The sequence below is a fragment of the Sinocyclocheilus grahami genome, unplaced genomic scaffold (genome assembly GCF_001515645.1).
Source record: "Sinocyclocheilus grahami isolate Dianchi unplaced genomic scaffold, SAMN03320097.WGS_v1.1 scaffold86.1, whole genome shotgun sequence".
Lineage (NCBI taxonomy): Eukaryota > Metazoa > Chordata > Actinopteri > Cypriniformes > Cyprinidae > Sinocyclocheilus > Sinocyclocheilus grahami.
Window position 1 is genome coordinate 842,816 of NW_015505265.1, and position 23,134 is coordinate 865,949.

At 37.0% G+C, this 23,134-nt stretch overlaps 2 protein-coding genes across 4 annotated transcripts in view; both read right to left on the reverse strand.

Annotated features, from left to right (window-relative positions):
• The window catches only part of LOC107586822 (inositol-tetrakisphosphate 1-kinase-like), a 48,308-nt gene extending 39,980 nt beyond the window's left edge, over positions 1-8,328 (reverse strand). The window contains exons 1-2 of one of the 2 annotated variants that reach the window (XM_016274359.1): positions 8,037-8,328; positions 5,581-5,749 (exon numbers count right to left, since the gene is read on the reverse strand). In XM_016274359.1, the coding sequence (XP_016129845.1) occupies positions 5,581-5,675 (95 nt within the window). In that variant the 5' untranslated portion in view covers positions 5,676-5,749; positions 8,037-8,328. Of the gene's footprint in view, positions 1-5,580; positions 5,753-8,036 lie in introns of both variants that reach the window. The other variant, XM_016274360.1, reaches the window with a different exon arrangement.
• Positions 8,329-9,366: 1,038 nt separating this feature from the next.
• LOC107586821 (serine/threonine-protein kinase PLK4) lies at positions 9,367-22,556 on the reverse strand. Of its 2 annotated transcripts, XM_016274357.1 has the most exons (16): positions 22,332-22,556; positions 21,532-21,627; positions 21,042-21,137; positions 19,362-19,476; positions 18,166-19,147; positions 17,978-18,063; positions 15,218-15,570; positions 14,973-15,077; positions 14,025-14,127; positions 13,733-13,882; positions 13,525-13,658; positions 11,471-11,565; positions 11,244-11,370; positions 10,993-11,136; positions 9,990-10,096; positions 9,367-9,773 (listed from the first exon to the last, which is right to left on the reverse strand). In XM_016274357.1, the coding sequence occupies exons 1-16, from the start codon at positions 22,359-22,361 to the stop codon at positions 9,674-9,676; spliced, it is 2,823 nt and encodes a 940-aa protein (XP_016129843.1). In that variant the 5' UTR covers positions 22,362-22,556; the 3' UTR covers positions 9,367-9,673. The 2 variants fall into 2 exon arrangements, with proteins under 2 accessions (XP_016129843.1, XP_016129844.1); XM_016274358.1 differs by lacking the exons at positions 21,532-21,627; positions 22,332-22,556 and adding an exon at positions 21,237-21,331.
• Between the last annotated feature and the right edge of the window lie 578 nt (positions 22,557-23,134).

The following is a 23,134-nucleotide window of genomic DNA, read 5'->3' on the forward strand; positions in this document are numbered from 1 at the left end:
TCAGTGAACAACGGCTCTGTGTAGTTAATGCTGCTCAATGTGAAAGCCCGCAGGTGATGGAGATTTACCGCTGATTACAGAACCGGCTTTCTGACAAGATGCGCAGTAAATAATCGCATGCGATTTATCGTGCAGCCCTACTTAAAACGTTGAATTTCTTAACTTAAAAATGAATGTAAACGACGTATGCGCCTGCTGACGCATGTGCGTTTTCAATGTAAGCAGCATCACCATGCATATGTGTCGTTTACATAAAGCGGAAGCAATGCCATGTGCACGTGTCGTGATACTGTCTCCACAATGGTGGCGTTATTTTAGTTTTCTTTGCGCACAAAAAGTATTCTCGTTGCTTTGTAAAATTACGGTTGAACCCCTGATGTCACATGGACTATTTTACCAATGTCCTTGCTACATTTCTGGACCTGGGAACATTTCAGTTGTGTTGCTGTGTATGCAGGTTCAGAAAGCTCTCAGATTTCATCAAAAATATCTTAATTTGTGTTCCGAAGATGAACGAAAGTCTTTCAGGTTTGGAACAACACGGAGGGTGAATAATTAATGACAGAATTTTCATTTTTGGGTAAACTATCCCTTTAAAACTCATCAACCACATAGCAACATTACAGCAAACATTCACAAAACTTGCATCATCAGGGTGGCAAGTACAACTCACATTTATCTTCAGAGAAAGTAAAACAATAGCTATTACTAATACCTTTTACGAAAGGGGAAAAAAAAGCTGGGGAAAAAAAACAGCAACATGCCTGTCAACAAAACAAAAGAGGAATAAAAGGAACGAAGAGGAATAAGCTGTCTACTTTTGTAAATTAAAGATTATTTTTCTTGTTGGGTGAAGCATTTCTTTAAATCTTTAAATTATTTTTCGGTCTGTCACTGTCATGAATGTCACTGGAAGATCATCAACGCCAAATGGATCTCTAGGGAAATCTAGATTAGAGCTCACAGAAGACTAGTGCACAATCATGTAACATTTCCGAAACATGATAAACAACACGACAGCCCTAAAGAAAGCCTGTCCTGAAAATAATACAGTTAGTGTCCAAATATATAAGGCTGTGACAGGACTTAGAACATCCGAACAGATCTCCCCTCAACTCAGATTGACTCCAGACAGCTCTAGTAATTTGTTTGAAGAGGTTCCAAAAGGATTAACATTTTAATCCCCAAAATATTTTTAATCTGTGCTTGTGTGATTGACACGCTCATATGGTCACCAACATATTCGAGTGACATTCAGACTTGCAGTGACTTGATTTAGTCAAAAACTTGAAAGTCCTTGAGTGGCCCAGCCAGAGACCGGACTTGAACCCAATCAAACATTTCTGAAGAGACCTGAAAATGGCCAACCGGCTGTCCTCATCTAACCAGACAGAGCTTGAGAGGATCTGCAGAAAAGAATGGCAGAAAATCCTCAAATCCAGGGGCCGGTTGCACCAACTGTGTTTAAGTTATCCATTGAGGTATAGATATTTTAAACTGGCATCAATATCGTCAGATACTCAAGGTTGCAATATCGCTAAATCTGTATCTGTATAGCTATATACCTAAAGGGTCCGTATTGGTGCCTTAAAGATATTAGTACCTATACCTTCTAAAAAAGGTAGGCTACTGCCCCAGTAACAGTTTTTAATTTTTAATTTTGTTACATTTTCTGTGATACTGTACATAGAGTACATCAAATATGATAAACCTTAGCTCAAATGCACCTTGCTGATATGCAAGAATCAATTAGGTTTGACGTCTTGCGCATCAAACAAGTACAGTTTTAAAGTTTTGGTGTAATGGACTTTCAATGGATGGACATTGAAAGATGACGTTTTAACAAAAGTATCTAGTGTTTCGAAGATGAACTAATGTCTTGAACAACATGAGGTTAAATGATGACAATTTTAATTTCTGGGTTGATGGAATTTTCCGGCTTTGCGTGTTTTCACTGTTATATGGTAAAAGGAGCTATTACACATATTCGGAAAGAGTATTAAATATCTGGATCAAAAAACGGCAAAGAAGAAGCAGAAACACGTGATCGCGTTTGTAAGCAGATGCATATCTAAACAAACAATCATCAAACAGCATATAAATCAAAACTGCCTAACGTTACCGACCCAGGAAGTGGTAAAGGAGTGCGAGAGCTTTGGGGGTGTTGAAGAAGCGATCTATTGCATATATGTTTTGATCATTGATCTGAATCTGATCCGGATGTAGTCTTTTACAGAAACACAATTTTCTCAGCTTTCTGTTCAAAATATTGCTTTTTTTAATGGAACTTGCCCACATTCAGTTGATGTTAAAAACAGAATGCTAGAATAAAATGGGTTTTGTTCTTTCTTTTGACATATTGCATGTTAGATAGCCATGCAACAAAAATACTGGGGGCCAAGAAAGTTTGTGAAATGATCAAAAATGCTGGCGGTGGCTGTTGCAATACTGGCGTCCAGAGTTCGAATCCCTATCTCTCTCTCACTTTGCTTCCTGTCAGTTCTGATCTGTTTTATCCTAATAAAGGCAAAAAAGGCAAAAAATACATCTTAAAAAAAAAAGAGAGAGAAATGCTGGTGGGGAAAGATATAAGGGCCTGAATACTTATGGCAATGTGATATTTCAGATTTTATTTATAATTTGCAAAGTTATCCCAAATCTGGTTTTTACTTTGTTATTATGGGGTACCGTGTGTAGATTAATGAGGATAAAAATTATTATAAATGTTGACAGAAATCACATGATGAAGCAGTATTTGAAAATCTAAAATGCAGATGACTCATGTTGCACTAAACAGATTTCCGCCCAATCAAATGTTCTCATTCTGAGAATGTCCCTCCACCACGCTCATGGTCCATAGCTAAGACGTCACCAAAGCATATCCGCCTTTTTCCTGCCTGGATGCTGACGTGTTCCGGTCTCTGTAGAAATCCATGTTAAAATGAGGTAAAAAGATGGACTGAATAAATTTAACTGAAACTTTTTAATATAAGTAAATATACAAATGTGTGCAGGGTATTGTTGTTAGCTGCCACAGTAACAGCAATAAACTTAAGAAATTCCTATAAAGTGCTTGTTTTGTGTCCGGCAGTGTATGCGTTGCATTCTATGTCAAATGCTGACAAGAGAAAACGAGATGAAAGTATGGTGCCATTTACTTTTAAAACCATTTTCATAGGTTTAACGTCATATTGTCAGTTCGGAAAATGTGTTAATTTGACAAGAAACACCAGAGAAAATGTAAAGCCTCAACTTCCTGTTCCAATAGGAAATATGGACTTACAATAAATAATAAGATAAATGTAGTCCGTTTCTCACACAATGCTAATTTATGGCTTCAGAAGACTTAGACAGCAGGAGCCATTGTATTGGCAGAGAAAAGTCTTGAAAAATGTTTCAATGTTCAAAGTCAAACAAGTTTGGAGCGCCATGAGGGTGAGTAAATGATGACAGAGTTTTCGTTTTTTGAGTGAAGTTTCCCTTTAAAACGGCACTAATGAGTGTAACACGCAAAAACATATCCCTCTTGGTTGCCTGGCTGACAGAGCTGACCGCTTACAGTGATCGCATTGTTGTATTCCCGCTTTCCTTCACTTTCTCCAGCTCAGTCACACAATTCCTCACACAGTCACAGCCACTGAGGAAATTCCCCGGCTTCACACATTACACAATTGTTCATTCAGCTGGAGACAGTGACAGTGGGGCACAACGAGCAACCACACACACAATCTTTCACTACACCACACACACATTTACAACACACACAAAGCCCTGTGTGTAACCTTAACCCTTTGCCGGACCAGTAGTTCGGTTTTCTCAGGTTACGCGGCCCATACAAACACAACACTCAAGTGCATGGCCTCCAAGAGTGCTCTGCTCTGCCAGCTCTCACTCATTCACTCTCTCTCTCTCTCTCTCTGACTGCTGGCTAATAATCCAGGGCCCTTCAATGATGAGTAAGCCAATCTGCTTGAATGCAAAGTCATAGGGAATAAAAGTGCTGGCACAGTGTTAAAACACAACCAGGCCAAGACTGGTCACCTACATGCACCATGGAAAATCATTCAAGGGTATCATAGTTTGGATAGCAGAGATGCTTTAGCCAAAACACATACAGAGCAGAACAAAACACAGGCTTTAAGGAAATACTGCAAATATTTTAAACTGGAAAACTACCCTTGACATTGTGCAATGTGAACGGAACAAAACAGATGAATCAAACTTTAGAATATATATATTTTTTTTTTTATGTTCTGGGGGGGGGGGAATAAGTGCGCAACACCAGTGCTGACAACGTTAGGCTGTTGAAAGTGGTTGCCAGAGTATTGCTGTTCAGTTGCTAAGTTGTTCTCAGTGGTAGATGATATTCTGGCACCTACATATAGCTTTGTCCTAAAAAAAAAAAAAAACGTAAGCACTAATGATAAGGACTGAAATATTTTCTTAAGAATGCTCAGGGGGTTGCCTTCTAATACAACAAATTCAATACATGTACTTTTTAAATAATGTTTTAAACGATAAATTAATCTATTTATTCATTTTTAAGTAGAGACACCTTAAAAAGGTTATTCGTGGGTGAAATGTGTTTAGTTTAACAACATTTGCAGTTTTAGTGAATCTATCGATATTAACCATCATTGGAGAATTTACTTGCTGGTAACTATCTGGCAACCCAGTAATTTGACATGGAAGAGAATAGTGTAGTAGTAATATGTATTATTTAATTAAGTATTATAAATATTGAACATCTTACCTTTTAGGATTTAACAAAGTAGCTTTCAAATGTTATTTTTGATGAATACAAATTATAAATGGATAAGTATAAAGAAAACAATAGGAACCAATCATTTTTTTCTTAATAATATTTTATAAGTGTAGCTCTAAGTCTTTAATTCAGTGCAAGTCTATGAGATTTTTTTTGATCACATGGGGGGAAAAAATGCAATCGATTGCTTAGAAAATATCAACAAATCTCTCATCAACAATTTATGTTTTGATTGCTTGAGTAACTCGACCTGCCTAACCGGTCTAGATTAGCTCAACCAATAGCGTAACCATTACCCAACCAATAGCAGACAAGAGTACCATTTGGAGCAACCCATTTAAAACTTGCAAAATGTGTTATTTTTGCTATATTATTTAGTGTCATCCGAGTCACAGAATTTGCACACTTCTTTAAATCAGATGCACAGCCTGTCAACCTAAACAACCATTTCTGCTTATGAGACACTTCCACAAAAAACAGTGTCTTAATATGTATCTTATGTTAACCTACCTCTCTGCTGCACTGTATTACACAACCTTCCTGGATCTTTCTCAACCACAGTTCAAAGTACATTCTAACATGCACAATGAAGAAAACATCCCCATGCATGAGCAAGCCCGTTACACTTTTTAATTCAAACAACTCTATCCACCGATCCGTCAGGCAACAGACTGATACTGGAACAAAAGCAGGCAGAGAAAACAGCTGTTTCAGATGAACCGCTGACCACAAGTGCAGCAGGCACCTGCTGTGCTCTTCCATGGAAACACATGCAGGATGAGATCCAGGCCGATGGATCTATGGTCGACTCTCACCTGCACATCTCTGCAAAGGCCAGGAAATTGAGTTTCTTCATCTTCTTCTCGCTGAGCCAGTAGCCCACTCGTCTGCCTCTCAGGAAAGTCTGCATCTTCAGCTTCTGATGGCCAGATGTGACAGCAGTGTCACTCCAGTGAAAACAGGAAACGGTCTTCGTATAGAACCCTGCTGAACCAAAGCCAACAGAGATTATTATCAGAACCTTCAATTACAAACCTTCATGAGTGTTAAATGAACAGCAGCAAAAACTGAACAATAGACAGGCTCAAATGTATTTGTAAATGTACAAAACCAGTGCTCAAGTTGGGCTGTGAATCTCCATGGCTTTGACAAGAAGCCTAGTCAACTTCCTAGCTAACCTGATTTTAAACATCAGATGCGTCATATAAAAGTTTGAATGTTCTATTAAAACATTAAATTCAAAACATCATGGGAATCAAAGGTTTGATTCAAAAGTGTGATGCATCAAAGGCAAGTTCAAAAAATCTGTTTTGATCATGCAAAACAATGCACTATATATTCTGTTTCAGACAACTGAACCATTCAAAAATCTGATGCAAATGTGCAAAAAAGCTCAGTTTGAATTGTGGATGCATCTTTTTTTCCAGTGTTATTAGAAGATATTTTGAAGAATGCGGGTAACCTCAGTTGCTGGTAGCCATTGACTTCCATAGTACTTTTTCCATACTATGGAAATCAATGGGTACCGTCAACTGCTTGGTTACCAACATTCTTCAAAATATCTTCTTTTGTGGTCAACAGAGGAAAGAAACTTGGAACGACGTGAGGGGGAGTAAATGACGACAGAATTTTCATGTTCGGGTGAACCGTCTTTTTAAGATTTGATTCAATATGTGAATTCACAATGTTTGATTCGAACATTCAAAAGCATCATATTCAAGTGTAAAGTTTCACTTCAATGCAAATTCAATGCAATCTTCAACGAATCATGGGTGAATTCAGAGCATGATTCGAAAAGCTGCTGCAACATTTGCGAGTTAAAACTTTCGATTTCAAAATTAGATTCATAACATGCGAGTTTGATTTAAATATTAGATGCATCATACGCATGTTTAATACAAAACATAATGGAATGATGAATTTGATTTAAAAATCATCACATGCAATTTAAAAAAATCATTTTGATCATACAATACAATGCATTATACCCCGTTTCAAATGTAAACTGTAAAAGAAATGTAAAATTAATTATAGTTGTTAAAGTTCATTTTGAACATTAGATGTTCATTTTTAAGATTTCATTCAAGCACGATGCATCGTTATGTGAATTTGAAATATTTGATTTAAGCATTTAAATGAAACATATTCGATCATCTGCTTGATTTAAATATTAGATGCATCATACGCATGTTTAATACAAAACATAATGGAATGATGAATTTGATTTAAAAATCATCACATGCAATTTAAAAAAAATCATTTTGATCATACAATACAATGCATTATACCCCATTTCAAATGTAAACTGTAAAAGAAATGTAAAATTAATTATAGTTGTTAAAGTTCATTTTGAACATTAGATGTTCATTTTTAAGATTTCATTCAAGCACGATGCATCGTTATGTGAATTTGAAATATTTGATTTAAGCATTTAAATGAAACATATTCGATCATCTGAGAGTTTAAACATTAAATTGAAGCATTCTACTCATAATTTGCCATTGCAAGTCCAGACATTCAAGTCCAACATCCATGAATCATAGGCTATGCACGTTCGGACTTTCTTTTTAAACATTCAATGCAGCATTTGCAAGTTCAAACATCTGTTTTTTTAAATGACTCACAACAAGCATTTGCAAAAATTCCATTCACAACCTGGATTTAAAATTCTATTTGAACATCGGATTAATTATGCGAGTTCGAACACTGAAAGCATAAAGGACGAGTTCGAGCTTCAGGCTAAAAATAAATCAATGCATCAAATTACAAGGTTCTAGTCGAATAATCGACGAAAAGTTGTAAGTCTGAAGATTCGAACATTCGATGAATCACAGACCAGGTCGACTCTGATTCGAAGATTCGATGCTTCAAGAGAGAGCTGAAACTTTCCGATCGTTCGAAAGCGCCGTGATGCCCAGCAATGCTGTCCAGGAAGGCAGCTCACTAGGATTGAAGACACAGCCCATGATTATATTCTGGTTTAAGTCTTACTCTCACTGTACCATTGCTTCAGAATAGAAATACAGCTGAATCTGCCCTTTATATATATTCTGCTCATTTTTCAAAACAGAAAGCAATACTAAGAGACCCCGGAATGGACTCGTGAAATCCGCCATAAACGACCCATTCAACAGCAGCGCGAGCAAGCTAGCACTCCACCTACTTTCCGATTCAGATCATCGCAAGTCTCACTGATGGATGTCAGAAATCTTCAAGTCGTGTTTTCTCCCCTGTGGACACACTGAAAGAGCAGATGCAGCAGGGTAAATACCTGTCTAGCGCATGTTTTCGGGCTCCGGTCGGATAGCAGTTAGCTAGCTGGAGGGCAGTCTGGTCTCCATGACTCGTGTTGCTGTCTGTCTGTCGCTGAGACTGCGAATTAAAGGCGCTCTGGTGATGATCAGATGGATCGAATGCGGTCTGCTCTCAATCCAGACACCTAGAGAGCGAGCACAGCCTCCTCCTGAGGTGGGGCTGGGCTCAGTTCAGTCTGGATCGCGCGCGCGTGTGTATGTTCCTCCTGAACAAGCATGACAGGAGGTTCGTGAATTATCCGCTGTGAGTTATGCCGCAAGGGGGCGCCAGTGCACCGCAGTCTCTCTCCGTGAGAAGCTCATGTCTGACCGTCACTCGTGTAGTTGTTTTTGCGCTGATTTATGTTTTGAGAATGAAATGGAAAATATGTGTTCAAAGTGTCTTATAAAAAAGTTGACCGTTATAAATCAGGCTTTGTAAACAGCAGGTGTTGTATTTATTGTATACACAATAATAAAATGTCCTTAAAAGATCCTAAAACAGATGAAGTTCTTATGTTTCGGTGTCTGGATATGTTGGGTATATTACTTACAAAAAAATTGGGTATAAAAACTTACAACTCATCTCATTCACAGTAACAAAAATCCTCTCTAGACAATATATTTATTGTATTAAAGTATTCGAACATAATAAATGGAAATATACAAATGTTGAATACATATATATTTATATATATATTCAACATTTATAATAACTGGAAATGTTTATTGATGACTAAATTAGCATATTAGAGTGATTTCTAAAGGAACATGTGACACTAAAGCCTTTTAAAAAGAAAATAGCTACTTTAATTGTAATAATATTTCAGAATATTACAATATTTTACTGTATTTTTGATTAAAAAAACAAATGCAGCCTATGGGAAGCATAAGAGAGAATTCTTAAGAGAAAAAAAAACAGACCCCAAATTTTTAAACAGTATTTATTTTTTAAACATTATTTTATAAATAGAATAATAAACTCAATAAATGTACTATTATGAATTTTTTTTAAACTACAATTATAACTACAAGTGAGTCACAAATGTACCTTTTTTACAAAAAAAAAATACTTTGTGCATGAGATTTTTTTTGCATTGCAACAGGAAACTGAAATATCTTTATTAAAAAATATATATTCTTATATAAGAATATATATTCTTACCTTTAGATTTTGGAGTGAAAGACTACGATATCTTGTCAGTTTGCATTTTGTCATTATCAGTAAGCAGCTGAACAGTATGATAAATCCTGCCCACATGTGCTTTAAATAAACACAGAAGACACAAAAAAGCAATAATACACCAGGAAGCAGATTTTTAATGCTTGTATGTTTGTACAGCTAACATTTCATTGAAGTGCCGAGTCGAACTGGTACACAAAAATAAAGGCACTACGCACAAACTTAATACACAACACGAAGACAGGAAGCCCATTATGTACAACATAAAAATATAGCATTTTCATAATCTTTGGGACTATATGTACAAATGTTTAAAAAATGTATTTACAAACACTCGAAGCACATTTATGAGAATGAGACGTAAAAAAGCAGAAGTGCTTCCGACAGCGCTGCACAGATCATATGAACAGGTTTATTTGTGTTCAGGGCTCATCAGCATCTGACAGCAGGACTGGCGAGGAGGCCCAGGATGGTGGAGAGACAGTGGAGCTTCTCTTTGACCAGCTCTGGTAACTTCTCATTCTCTTTATACCTGAAACAAAGAAACAAAAAACATAAGAATTCAGAACAGTATCTCTGCCAGCATTCATTCTTAAACACAACATCAAATCAAAAACAGACCTCAATTACAGTCTTTTAAATGTCCTTGGCCTTGTTTTGCAAGTAACAAAATGATATGCAATTGGATTATGACGTTCCATACATTGCAAATGCAGTTTAATATTTGTTTCTTAATAACAAGCTTTACCTGGTGATGTGTCCATCAGGGGAAGTAAAAGTGATGCAAGAGACACCAACTTGGACCATCAGCTGGGATCCATCATTAAACTGAACCCATACCTCACCAGTAGTTAACTAAAAATATAAATAAATAAACACTTAAATGCTACTACTATTACATACATACACACACACATATATATATATATAATTGAATTCATTAAAAATATTTTTATAGTATTTGACGGAGATAATGAGATATAATAAATAAAAAGTGATAATGAATAATAAATAACAAAAAATACTAACACGTCAATAAGTTAATAAATAATAATAATAACATAAGTAATTTTTTATATACTGTACATATATGCAAAACACCGTTCAAAAGGTTGTGAACAGTACAAAAGAAATTGATACTTTTTGAAAACAAATAGCAGTGTATACATAAGCACACACAGTTCCTTGTTTTCAAAAAGTGTATGTGTGTGTGTGTGTGTGTGTGTGTGTGTGTGTGTGAGACCCTGGACCATAAAATCAGTCATAAGTAGCATGGGTATATTTGTAGCAATTGCCAACAATACATTACATTTTGTACAATACACAAAATTATCGATCGTTGTTTTATGCCAAACATCATTAGGATATTAAGTAAAGATAGTTTGTAAATATATCAAAACGTAATTTTTGATTAGTAATATGCATTGCTAAGGACTTCATTTGGACAACTTTAAAGGAGATTTTCTCAGTATTTTGATTTTTTTGCACCCTCAGATTCCAGATTGTCAAATAGTTGTATCTCGATCAAATATTGTCCTATCATAACAAACTATACATCAATGGAAAGCTTATTTATTCATCTTTCAGATGATGTATACATCTCAATTTAAAAAAAATTGACCCTTATGACTGGTTTTGTGGTCCAGGGTCACATATATATTACACGCACTCATTATTAACTAGAATTATTTAACTAAAAATAACAATTAAAAAAAAGAAATCTTTCTAAACTATCCAGTCAAACACTTTACCTGAGAGGCCCAGCCAACGTTAGGCACAAAAATGGACTTGAGCACCTTTCCTGAGTTAACTGTGCGTTCATCTTTGCCTGATTGGGGTGAGCTGCCTTTAGCCACACTAGCTGTGGTGAAGTCCGATCCCGCATAGGAAATCATCTAGAGGGAAAGACATAAGATACTGAATGAAACATTTCATTTTAAAGTGGGACGCACTCTGAAATCCCATATAAAATCCTTTGGGTTAATGTGCATGCATGACGTACTGATGGCGTGATGTGGGGGGGCTGGGGCGGACTGAGGCACACCTGAGCCACCTCTGCAGGTGCTGCTGGGCAAGACTCAGACGAACACGGAGGCTGAGAAGCTGAAAACGCTGGATTGGTGGCTCTCCTGGTGAAGAATAAGATGGTGAATGAGAGATGAACTTCATGCATGATTTTCATCTCAACCAAGAGGGTTTTTAGCTCTGCTGACAGATTTTAATCCTCACCTGCCGATAATGATGGGAAAGAATGGAGTGTTTTTAGTGCTTCTCTGCTCCTCGGCAGTGATGGCCGCTTCCAAAGACAGACACATTCGATGCCCCTGAGAAAAACACCAAAAAACAAGTTTGAATCTTGGTAGGGCTGCCACTAATTACTATTTTTATTTAGATTAATCTATCGACTCATTTATCGATTAATCTAAACGATTAATTTCCTGCAAATAAAAATAAAAAAAATCTAAATTTTACTTAAGAATATTTTATTAAACTATATTTTATTAAACCAAATGAAATCCAAATTTCTATGAAATCCTTTTTTTAAAGCAAAAGTAAAGTGCATCCATCTCATAGTCCAAATCACTTAAATCAAATTTCAGTATTATAGTGTAAGAATGACAAAAACATTTTTTATATAAAATTAATTAATTGGAGATGCTTTTGATTATTAAAATTGAATGGTACCATTAAAATGGAATCCAGAAAATAATGGAAAACAGAATTTGGTACAGATAAAACTGTAAAACTCAATTAATTAGACAGGCTTTTTGATTAATACAATTTAATTGAACCATTTAACCACAAAAATGAAAATGGAACAAAACTGAATTTGGAAATAAAACGGATTTCATAGGGCCCTATAATTATAATAAATTTTTTTGTGGTAATAAAAATAGATGTAAGTGAACAATAGCCTTTAAAATTACTTAAAATACATATATAATAGCAATGAGGAAATAATAATTAGTTCAAATAAAGTATCAAAAGCAAGAAATCATATGGTTTTATTGAACAAAACTGTTCAAATACATAATGTATTATAAACAATAGAGCTAATGTACATTGTGCATTACAACAAAGGCCTGCAGAGGGTGCCAACGGCCTGATGATTATTTTTACACATTACTGTGCGATCTAATCCTTGTTTGATATTGACCAAGCACCATTTCATTCAAATGTCCACTTAATCTTTAATATTTGGCCATTTCTTTAGGACAGAAATGCTATAGCCACTGTAATTAAAAGAATATGTGGACATCAAAACGTGTAAAGTCGGGGTGAGGGTTTGAGCTTTTATTTTGAAACCGCAATGTATTCTCCTGTGTTTGCATAGATTTATAAATGATTTACCTTACAAATCTGATGAAATGGCGCATGTTGCGTTCCCAGATGAACGTTATAATAAACCCAAACTCACAACAACATGCAGAGATGGCGTTTGAGCCGCTCTACACATGTAAATGATAACAGTTCCTGTGGAACTACTGAGAACGGAGCCGCTGTGTGACGCATGTACTTAACCTACACGCATGTAAATAATTAAAGCGCATATACTGTATTAGAACAGCATTGCATATAATTAATTAAATCGTAGCGTTTGTGAATTCACAATTATGCTTAATTATGATTTTTAAATGGGTTTAATATACCATGCAGCCTTGAGAAACAGTATAATGTGTTTTATGGATTCTCATCCGTGAAATGCGCCACTTCCGGTATTTTGCCGGTTAGTTGACGCGAGCAAAATGAAGTCGAGGATTTTAAAAAATCGAATAGTCTAATAAAATCGACGAATCTCGACAGCCCTAAATCTTGGTTAGCACTGTAATAGCAGGAAGAGCAATGTAGCAAGCAGTACCACCTGACCTTTGAGTAGGGCTGGACGATATGGCCAAAATTGATATCACGATATATTTCTTAATTTCGGTCGATACGATATAATTCCGATATCGATATGAACACTATTTATCTGAAATAGAAATCTTTTGTAACATTATAAATGCCTTTATCATCACTTTTGATCAATTTTAAGCATCCGTGCTAAATAAAAGTATTAATTTCTATAATTTCTTTCCCAAAAAAATCGGAAATGCGTTTAAAAATCATATCACCGTTATTGAAAAAAATTATATCGCGATACATATTGATATCGAATTATTGTCCAGCCCTACCTTTGAGAGTCGTAAAATAAACATGCAAGCATTGAATGTGCACCTATCAAAATGCAGAACATCAATGTCATGCTTTCACACAGTAGAAAACATGATGCATTGATACAGTACCTCCTCAGAGAGCTCCATGTAGAGTCTACACTCAGGACTCAGTCCGCTCAGCCCAACGTCACCCTTCACCGTATACGATTTCCCGTTCTTCTCCACCACACGCACCTGCTCGCTCGTCTTATGGGTTTTTGCACCTAAAGGATGAAAACAAAAGTTTCTTAAATCGGCTACACTCTGCACTACACACTGAAACATCTGTGTTGCTCACCATCGTAGAAGCACACCTCCAGGTCTGCATTAGGAGTGTTCTCCATCAGCATGCACTTGGCAAATTTTGTGTACAGTGTGACTTTAGGGGTCTTTGATTTCACCAACTGGACAAACTTCGTGGCATACTGATATTTCTTCCAGTATTTTTCTGCAGTAAATGCAAGCAAGTTTAATGCCATGCTTTTCATGTTAATAGAGTTAGCTGAGAAACGGTGTTGAATAATAATGAATATTTTAAACACTTTCAAACGTTTGTCATCACTTTACTGAAGTCTTGTGTGGTGCTGTACCTGGTAAGTCCTCATAGCTGCAGATGAGAATGTCTTCAGGGGGTGAGGGGGGGTGGTCCAGCACAGGGAAGCCTTTCCCTTCATTGGGCTGATACACTGTCACCTAACAACACAGTTGATAACAAAAAGAGCATATGAATTAGAGATTGTCAGATCTCTTTAGAATTTTTAATCATCAGGCTACGACGTTCAAAACAAAATATGCATTCTTCTTTTTGCCCTTCTTATTATTCATGCTACAACAATAATAAATGCAATATGCAAATCTGCTTTGCAATCCAAATAGATGAATTACAAAAATTATCTGAAAATAAAATTTTTTGATAAATCTTTTTTTTTTTTTTCTGAGATGGGCTGCACTATACTGTTTAAACGTTAGGGGCCAGTAAGACTTCAAATGTTCTATTTATCAAATTTCCTGGCAAAAATGTAATACGGTTAAATAGTTAAAGTGTATTCAACATTGATAATAATCATTCATAGAAATGTTTCTTGAGCAGCAAATCAGCATATTAGAATGATTTCTGAAGGATCATGTGACACTGAAGACTGGAGTAACGGCTGCTGAAAAGGACATTTTTAAAAGAAAATTGATTTTTGATCAAATAAATGCAGTCTTGGTGAGAATAAAATACTTCTTATATATTCAGAAATCATTCTAATATGGTGATTTGGTATCATTTCTTGATATTAATGTTAAAAACAGTTGTGCAGCGTAATATTTTTGTGGAGACTGAAACAATTTTCTTTGATGATAGATAGAAAGTTTAAAAGAACAATTTATTTGAAATAGAAATCTTACATTATAACATTATACTTGTCCTTACAGGCACTTTTTTTATCAATTTAATGCATCTGAATAAAATTCTTACTGACCCCAAAAATGTCTACAGTAGTATGTATTCCATCAATCACATTAAAATAATTATTGAGTTTTTAGTCCCTCACCATGGATCCATCACAGGATATCCTAAGTACTTCTTTGACTCTCTCCTGAGCTCCTTGTCCCTTCAGCAGCTCCATACACACCTCTCCAGAATCCAGGATACTGACCTAAAGAGGAAATACACACCCTGTTACATCATGTTCTAAATCAACAATTCTAGCTTATAACTTACAGGGCCCACCGCAAGCAGCTTAAAGTGAGACGGGCGTATGGTTTCACTAGGCAAAACATAAATGGCTTGACTCACCACAGCGTTTTTGGTCTTTTGCCTAATAGGCTTGAGTCTGGCAGCACAGAGTGGAGGGAAGCTCTTCTTAGGGCACACTTTCTCCTTCTCTGTGTTTGCTTTGCCTTTGGAGAGGGGTGGACCCAGAAACGGTGTGTCCGAGTAGCCCTGAGATTCTGACACGTGTCCTGATCCAAACCCATCTTCCCTGCAGGGCCCTGGATTGTTGTGGGGGAAAAGGTTTGGTTGCTGCTGAGAGTGAAGGCCGCTGGGCTTGTCACTGCAGGAGGTTTGTGTCCCGGCCGGCCCTCGTCCAGATGGGAAACTCCCACTGCTGCTGTGACTGCTCAGGTCTGCCGGCCTCTTGAACGGCTCTAAAAGTAAAAATGTTTTGAGGTTTAAAATGTCTCAATATGGAAAACTTTTCAAATAGGTCGTAATAAAGAGATACCTCACCCAAAAACATTCTAGCATCATTTACCGATGTCCTTCTAAACCTGTATGAATTTCTTTCTTCCATTCAGCAAAAAAGTGTTCTGAAGATTATTCACATTGATGTTTTCCATATAACCATAAACGCAATTTATATGTCTCAAGAATTACATTTCAAGTATTATGGAGCTAAATAAAAGCTTTGAGCAAAATCAAAATGTAAGTTACTAGACTCTGGCACAGCTTTTAAAAATCTCATTTATGTTTGCGTATATTTAAACATGACACCTCATGAAGTGCCAAAACAAGTTTGGCATCATTGATGTTAAACAGCACTGCTTCTCTCATGTTCCGTTTCTTAGAAAAATCTATGATATAGCTTCAGGAGATTGGAAATATAGTGCATGGAATACATATTGCATGGACTACTTTAATGAGGTTTTTATACTTTTATGATACTTTTGGCAGTGTGAATCGGCATGTATTCTCATTGTACTAAATGAAAAGCATGGACACGCTACAAAATATCTCCGTGCTTTCACACTAGCACTTTTGGTGCGCACCCGGGTTCGATTGACGTCAGAGTTCGGTACGTTTGGATGATGTGAACGCGGTCTTCCGAACTCGGGTGCACACCCGCGAACCGAACCCGAGTCGGCTTAAAAAAGGGTGGTCTGGGGTACGGTTCGCTGCTGATGTGAATGCAATCGTACCAAATCACGGAAGTGAACCGCTATTAATGACGAAATTATTTGATAAAAATGTGTGTTTGTGTGTGTTTCACTCACTTTCTTGACGAGTGTGACTGACGCGCTGCAAGCAGAGAGCTGTATATCTCATTTCTGTTCCCCTTCAGAGTACTTTAGAGCATTTGCAGTACATTCGTAAGGAAGACGTAAGTGCCGTTATATACTGAAGCTTTGGAAACAGAACCAACGGTTCAAAAACATGAATATAAAATTGAAGAGAGCCTTGCTACGCATTTTGACGTCTTTTCCTGCGCCATCGTTACTAAGAAACGGGGTAAACAGCTGTTGGCTTGATGATGCAAACGAACCGTGGTTCGGACCCAAATAATATAATGTGTGAACAGTCCAGCGGGGGCAGGGGGAGGGGGGAGCAATCAAACTCGGGTTCGGACCAAGCAATCGAACCAAGTGTGAAAGCACCCTTATATTCTAGAGAATCATGGCCACAATTTAAGTAAAAAGTGAACCGCTATTAATGACGAAATTATTTGATAAAAATGTGTGTTTGTGTGTGTTTCACTCACTTTCTTGACGAGTGTGACTGACGCGCTGCAAGCAGAGAGCTGTATATCTCATTTCTGTTCCCCTTCAGAGTACTTTAGAGCATTTGCAGTACATTCGTAAGGAAGACGTAAGTGCCGTTATATACTGAAGCTTTGGAAACAGAACCAACGGTTCAAAAACATGAATATAAAATTGAAGAGAGCCTTGCTACGCATTTTGACGTCTTTTCCTGCGCCATCGTTACTAAGAAACGGGGTAAACAGCTGTTGGCTTGATGATGCAAACGAACCGTGGTTCGGACCCAAATAATATAATGTGTGAACAGTCCAGCGGGGGCAGGGGGAGGGGGGAGCAATCAAACTCGGGTTCGGACCAAGCAATCGAACCAAGTGTGAAAGCACCCTTATATTCTAGAGAATCATGGCCACAATTTAAGTAAATTAAAACAAGGGAACAGTCGGCACCAATAGCTGTTGCGTTACCTTTCCCAATCCCATCTCCCTCTCCCACTTCTCTTCCTGTCTGCTCTACACTGTCCTGTCCTAATAAAAAAAAAAGGCAAAGACGACAAAAATAAATATAAAAAAACAAGGGAACAAATTAGTACAACATGACAATGATTTATATTAAATAAGGGAACTTATAATCAAACATGGCCACTAATTACGAAGTCATTCATTCTTAATTTATGGCCACAATATCTACTGAAGTTTTTATTTTTATATTTTCTGTTCATTTTTGTTAAATTTAGTTACTGTTTTGGTAACTTTTTTCAATCTTTTTGTAAATTGTATTCGTTTTTGTGGGATTTTAAATATCTTTAAAGTTATTTATTTATTTCAGTACATATTTTAGTGCAAGTTAAACTAAATGAAAATTAGAAATGTTTTCTGGGCAACTGGCTGTAATAAAATAACTATAGTATATCTTATATGAAGTAATTTTGTTAATGGTTTTAGTTAACTATAATAACCCTGGTCATGTGCGGGGCTCCACAGGTTTAGAATGACACAAGAGTGAGTAAACGATGCCAGAATGTTAATTTTTGCTGAAATATTCTATAAAAAAAAGCTCAGAATTCCGATGGCAATATTACCATCACTGCTGAACCAGGCCTGCGATTGAGAATCAGGCATTTGTGGTCTCATTGAATGGGTGGATGTAGAGAAAGATGATCCCAGACTGAGGAAGAGGGGAGAAAAAAAAACACAAAAGCACTAATTACAAAAAAATACTTATATTTATAATGTAATTTATTATAGAATATATCGCACCGCCTCTTACTTTGCAGGCTGTTTTACAGGTGGAGAAGGCAGGCGCCTATGCTCAGAGTAGCCATGGGGCATGTTTCTGTAGCTGGAGGTTGACGGAAATAATCGTCCGGACCCTGGAAGCATCTCTTCCGAGTGGCATCTCTCCAGCTCCGCCTCCTGTGGAGTGTTGCTAAACCCAGTGCCGGATCGATCTGATGAATGAGCACGTCTCAAGTAGCGAGAATGAGGCCTTCCGCTGTCAGCACCCATGGGAACTCTACCAATACCCATCCTTGATAAATCATCTTGCAAATGTGGCTGCCAATCTTGCCCGCTCTTAAAACTGGAGCTGGTGGAATGATGGGAGTGGCTGGGGATCGGCGCCATGCGATTGGGCAAGGGATGTCCAATCACCTGCCTAGTTTTCCTCTGTAGCCGGCTGCTGCTGCTGCTATTGGTGGCATTGGAGGCTGTGGATATGGTGGCTATGCCGCTGTCTATGGACCCTCCATCACTGCTCCCAGAGTCTTTGCTTACGGTGGGCCCGGTTTGAGTCATAAATGAGTGGTCCAGCACTGCGGAGAGACTGGGCCTGAGGGCCGGGTTCTTTTGCAAGAGCTGCTGAATCAGTTCCTGAGCTTCTGCTGATATGTGAGTGGGCATCTGATATTCTCCCAGAACCACCTTATTGAGGGTGTGTTTCACAGTGTCCGTGTCAAAGGGAGGTCTGCCCGTGAGGAAGGCGTAAAACATGCAGCCCAGTGACCAAACATCCGACTCCAGGCCGTGAGCGCTGCGTGTAGCCACCTCAGGTGAAATGTAGTTTGGAGTGCCACACATGGTGAAGTGCTTCTCACTGGGAAGCTTGAGCTGTGTCGCCAAACCAAAGTCTGCGATTTTAATGTTCATGCTGGTGGTGAGCAGGAGGTTGGACAAGGTCAGATCCCTGTGCATGATCCCATGAGTGTGGAGGTACAGCATTCCCTTCACGATCTGATGCATGAAGTGCCTCGCTGTTGATAAACAAAAATCTAAATAAAAACTGAAAACAGTGTTTAAAGGCAAGACACAGCAATATCTTTGGCTGTAATTATGGCAAAGCTTTTTTTTACGTTCTTCAATTTAAAACAAAATGTATTAATTTTTAGCATTTTGACTTGGATTATTTTAATATATTAATAATTGTTTGTTCAAAAGTGAGTAAGTGCATGAACATGAAGCACTCACCCTCTTCCTCGGTGAAAGGTCTCTTCCTCTCCTTCAGGTAGCGGCTCATCTCCCCATTGTGACACATCTCCAGAACCAGGTACACATAATTACTGTCCTCAAAGTAATTGTACAGCTTGAGTCAGGAAAGAGAAAATAAGAGGATTAGTCAATATCTACTTTTTGAATGAAAACCCTTCAGGATGGCGGATTCCTCCAAATACTGCAAAATGCATAATATGCACAATAATATCATATTCCACAATTGCTGCATAAGTTATGCACATGCTGCATCTAGTTCTTTCTTCAATCCATATCTATATGACAGTATTGCAGTGCTGCTAGTAAGAAACATAAATGCAAAAAGCAGAATTCTACTCATTACTCTATATTCTAATCTTATCAAATAATTTTTTATATTTTATATAATTTTATATTATCATGTCTATTAACGCAGTCAGGGTTTCCACAATTTTTGTCCAGTGGATTCCTGACATGTCCACAGCATTTCCAGTTATTTTAACGATTATTTATTTATTATTTTGTTTTAAATCAAATATCTAATACATTCACATTTAGTCATTTAGCAGGCGCTTTTATCCAAAGCTACTTACAAATGAGGACAATGGAATAATTTTATTTTATAATATAATAGAATTATTAGTGTTCTAATGTCTTCAATAAGATCCTCACAAAGACTGATATCGTTCTACTTCTAAACCACTAATTCTCAACATGTTAAAATGGCTAAAACAGCTACAAAATTTAAATATTTCTTTCCTGTTTATATATATAATTTCTTATTATTCACCCCCATTTTTTTGAACCAGGGTTCCCACTGTCATGAAAAATCTTAAAAAGAATTGAAGTGTGATTTCTAGAACTAGAAAAGTCAGGCAATTTAATCTTATTTTATCTCATTTATACATTTTATTATAAATAATACTTATATATACACACACACATATATATATATATATACACATATATATATATATATGTGTGTGTGTGTGTGTGTGTGTATGTGTGTGTGTATATATATATGTGTGTGTGTGTGTGTGTGTGTATGTGTGTGTGTATATATATATGTGTGTGTGTGTGTGTGTGTGTATGTATATATATATATAATAATTAATATTTATCATTTCAAATAATAATTATAATTTTTTATTAACATTTGCATAATAAAAAAAAAAATTCTAGTCATGCCAAGCCCTAAAACATTTTATCAGGTAGAAATTGTGAATAAAAAAAAAAAATATATATATATTCTTTAAAATCCTTAACCTTAATCAGTAAAACATGGAAACTACTACAGCAACAGCTGGAAAAGTCATGTAAATTCACTGGTTAAAAAGAGTGGGAACCTTAAAGAACAATCAGCTCTAAAAAGTTCATCCTAAAAAGTAATTTATGGAACAATTTATGTGGATAATGGGGCCTTGCAGTCAAAAAGGCTAAAAACTACTGCTGTAGCCAATGAAATAAGCAAAATAAAACCACTATAAAATCTTCCAGCATTTTTATGTGACATTTTAGGATTTTAATGACCTGTACAGAACTATACAATTCTTCTTTTACATTAAAAAGTAAAAGAAACTGTCAATATAATTGATTCAGATTCATCGTACACATGACAGCATGAGCATCAGTTGAACTGCAGTAAGTCTGGTGGGTCTGTGATGAGGGTTTAGGACTCACCTCAAGAATCGACGGATGCTTTAACCGACACTGAATCTCCACCTCATTAATGACTCTCTGCACCATGCCAGCTTTGTGCATGGCCTTCTTGTCAATCTGCAAATACACACGGGGCACAGTGAACGGTTTTGAACAGATGCTGTACAGCCACAACCCTGGCACTATGGTTAATTAAACAGCACAATGTACTCTTACCATTTTGATTGCCACCTCCAAGCCTGTGTTTACAGATTTTGCTCTGTACACGCATGCAAAAGAGCCTTTACCCAACAAGGTGAGCACCTTGAAGTCCTGAAACACAAGATAATTGTTTGCATTAGATGGCAGAATAACACAGATATAAAATAAGATCATTTCAAGAGCTCGAGCTTGTCCCCTTGAGAGTTTCTTCGCCACTAAACCTCGGAATGAAATCTCCTACCTCGATTCTAAGACCCACAGACCACAACCCTGGCACTATGGTTAATTAAACAGCGCAATGTACTCTTACCATTTTGATTGCCACCTCCAAGCCTGTGTTTACAGATTTTGCTCTGTACACGCATGCAAAAGAGCCTTTACCCAACAAGGTGAGCACCTTGAAGTCCTGAAACACAAGATAATTGTTTGCATTAGATGGCAGAATAACACAGATATAAAATAAGATCATTTCAAGAGCTCGAGCTTGTCCCCTTGAGAGTTTCTTCGCCACTAAACCTCGGAATGAAATCTCCTACCTCGATTCTAAGACCCACAGATGAAGCCAAAATTCGGTCCTCATGTGGATCTTTTGCTTTCGCAGTCATATTTAGCAGGAGTGAATGAATCACTTCCAACATGTCTCATGCAGTGTTTCGATCACGGATCAAGGCGACAGCACAGTGTGCAGTGTTTGTTGACGCGTCGCTAGTTACCTGCATCTGACAGTGACATCTGTTCATCACTCTCGCGCTCTCCTCCCGCGACTCTACCTGACGCTGCCGCGCGTCGCCTAGCAACCGTCTCCACGCTCCTAATTCCCAAAACACTTTTGATGCACTAAATATACCGCAGAGGGACGAACAGAAGGCGAGGTCCAGAACCCGCTATCAGAATGACTTGCTGCTTTAAAAGTATTAATTGAAGTTTCGTCCGTTTAACATTATGTTTTCAATGTTTCCCAAACTTGATAGAACGAAAGCAAAACAAACCTAACGTTACGTAAAGACGTACAAGGGAACATGTTAGCTGTTTTTGGGAACTTAAAATATACATAGAACCTTAGAATGTAATTAAATAGTCTATCGAGCTGCAAGCGGCCGCGCTTCTTACCTCAATCTTGTCACCGATTGAAACACTCATTTTCACTTCATAACCTCCTCAGTCCGACGATTCGCTTATTCTGTTCAAAATATCCTTATTTTTCCGTAAATGTGCGATGGTTTGACTTGAGCATGATGTATAAAAATGCATTTAATCGGTATATTTGTATTCCCTTCCAAAATGTTTGCATTTCCTCCATTTTGAAAAAGTCCGCCAGAAGAACGCGTAATGACGTGAGCGACGTCGCTGTGCAAACTGACCAATCGGTGATCAGATTCTAGAATAAATCAGCGTCTGTCAAAATAAAAGTCTTATTTACTACGTTCAAGAATAATTCCAATTAATGGGAATTATGGTCTTGTTTATAATTGCAAAGTGGCTTCTCTATAATTAATAGCATAAAAGTTCCTGTTAACGCAGGGATTCACAAGCCTTTTTATCAGCCGATTTACCTATGAGACAAATTACATATGTGACCCTGCACCACAAAACCAGTCACAAGGGTCCATTTTTTTTATTATTATTGAGATTTATACATCATCTGAAAGATGACTAAATAAGCTTTGTTAGGACATGACAATATTTGGCCAAGATACAACTATTTGAAAATCTGGAATCTGAGGGTGCAAAAAAAAATCTAAATACTGAGAAAATCGCCTTAATTAAAAGTTGTCCAAATAAGTTCTTAGCCATGCATATTACTAATCAAAAATTACGTTTTTATTTATTTACGGTAGGAAATGTACAAAATATCTTCATGGAACATGATCTTTACTTAATATCCTAATGATTTTTGGCATAAAAAAAAATTG

Bases quoted from the DNA above. Each gene is read 5' to 3' on its own strand.
- LOC107586821 (XM_016274357.1), bottom strand. From the start codon at position 22,361: ATGAGTGTTTCAATCGGTGACAAGATTGAG. The intron at 21,138-21,531 runs GTAAGAGTACAT...GTGTATTTGCAG, and splicing joins TGGAGGTGGCAATCAAAATG to ATTGACAAGAAGGCCATGCA. The intron at 18,064-18,165 runs GTAAGAGGCGGT...CCTCTTCCTCAG, and splicing joins CCTGTAAAACAGCCTGCAAA to TCTGGGATCATCTTTCTCTA.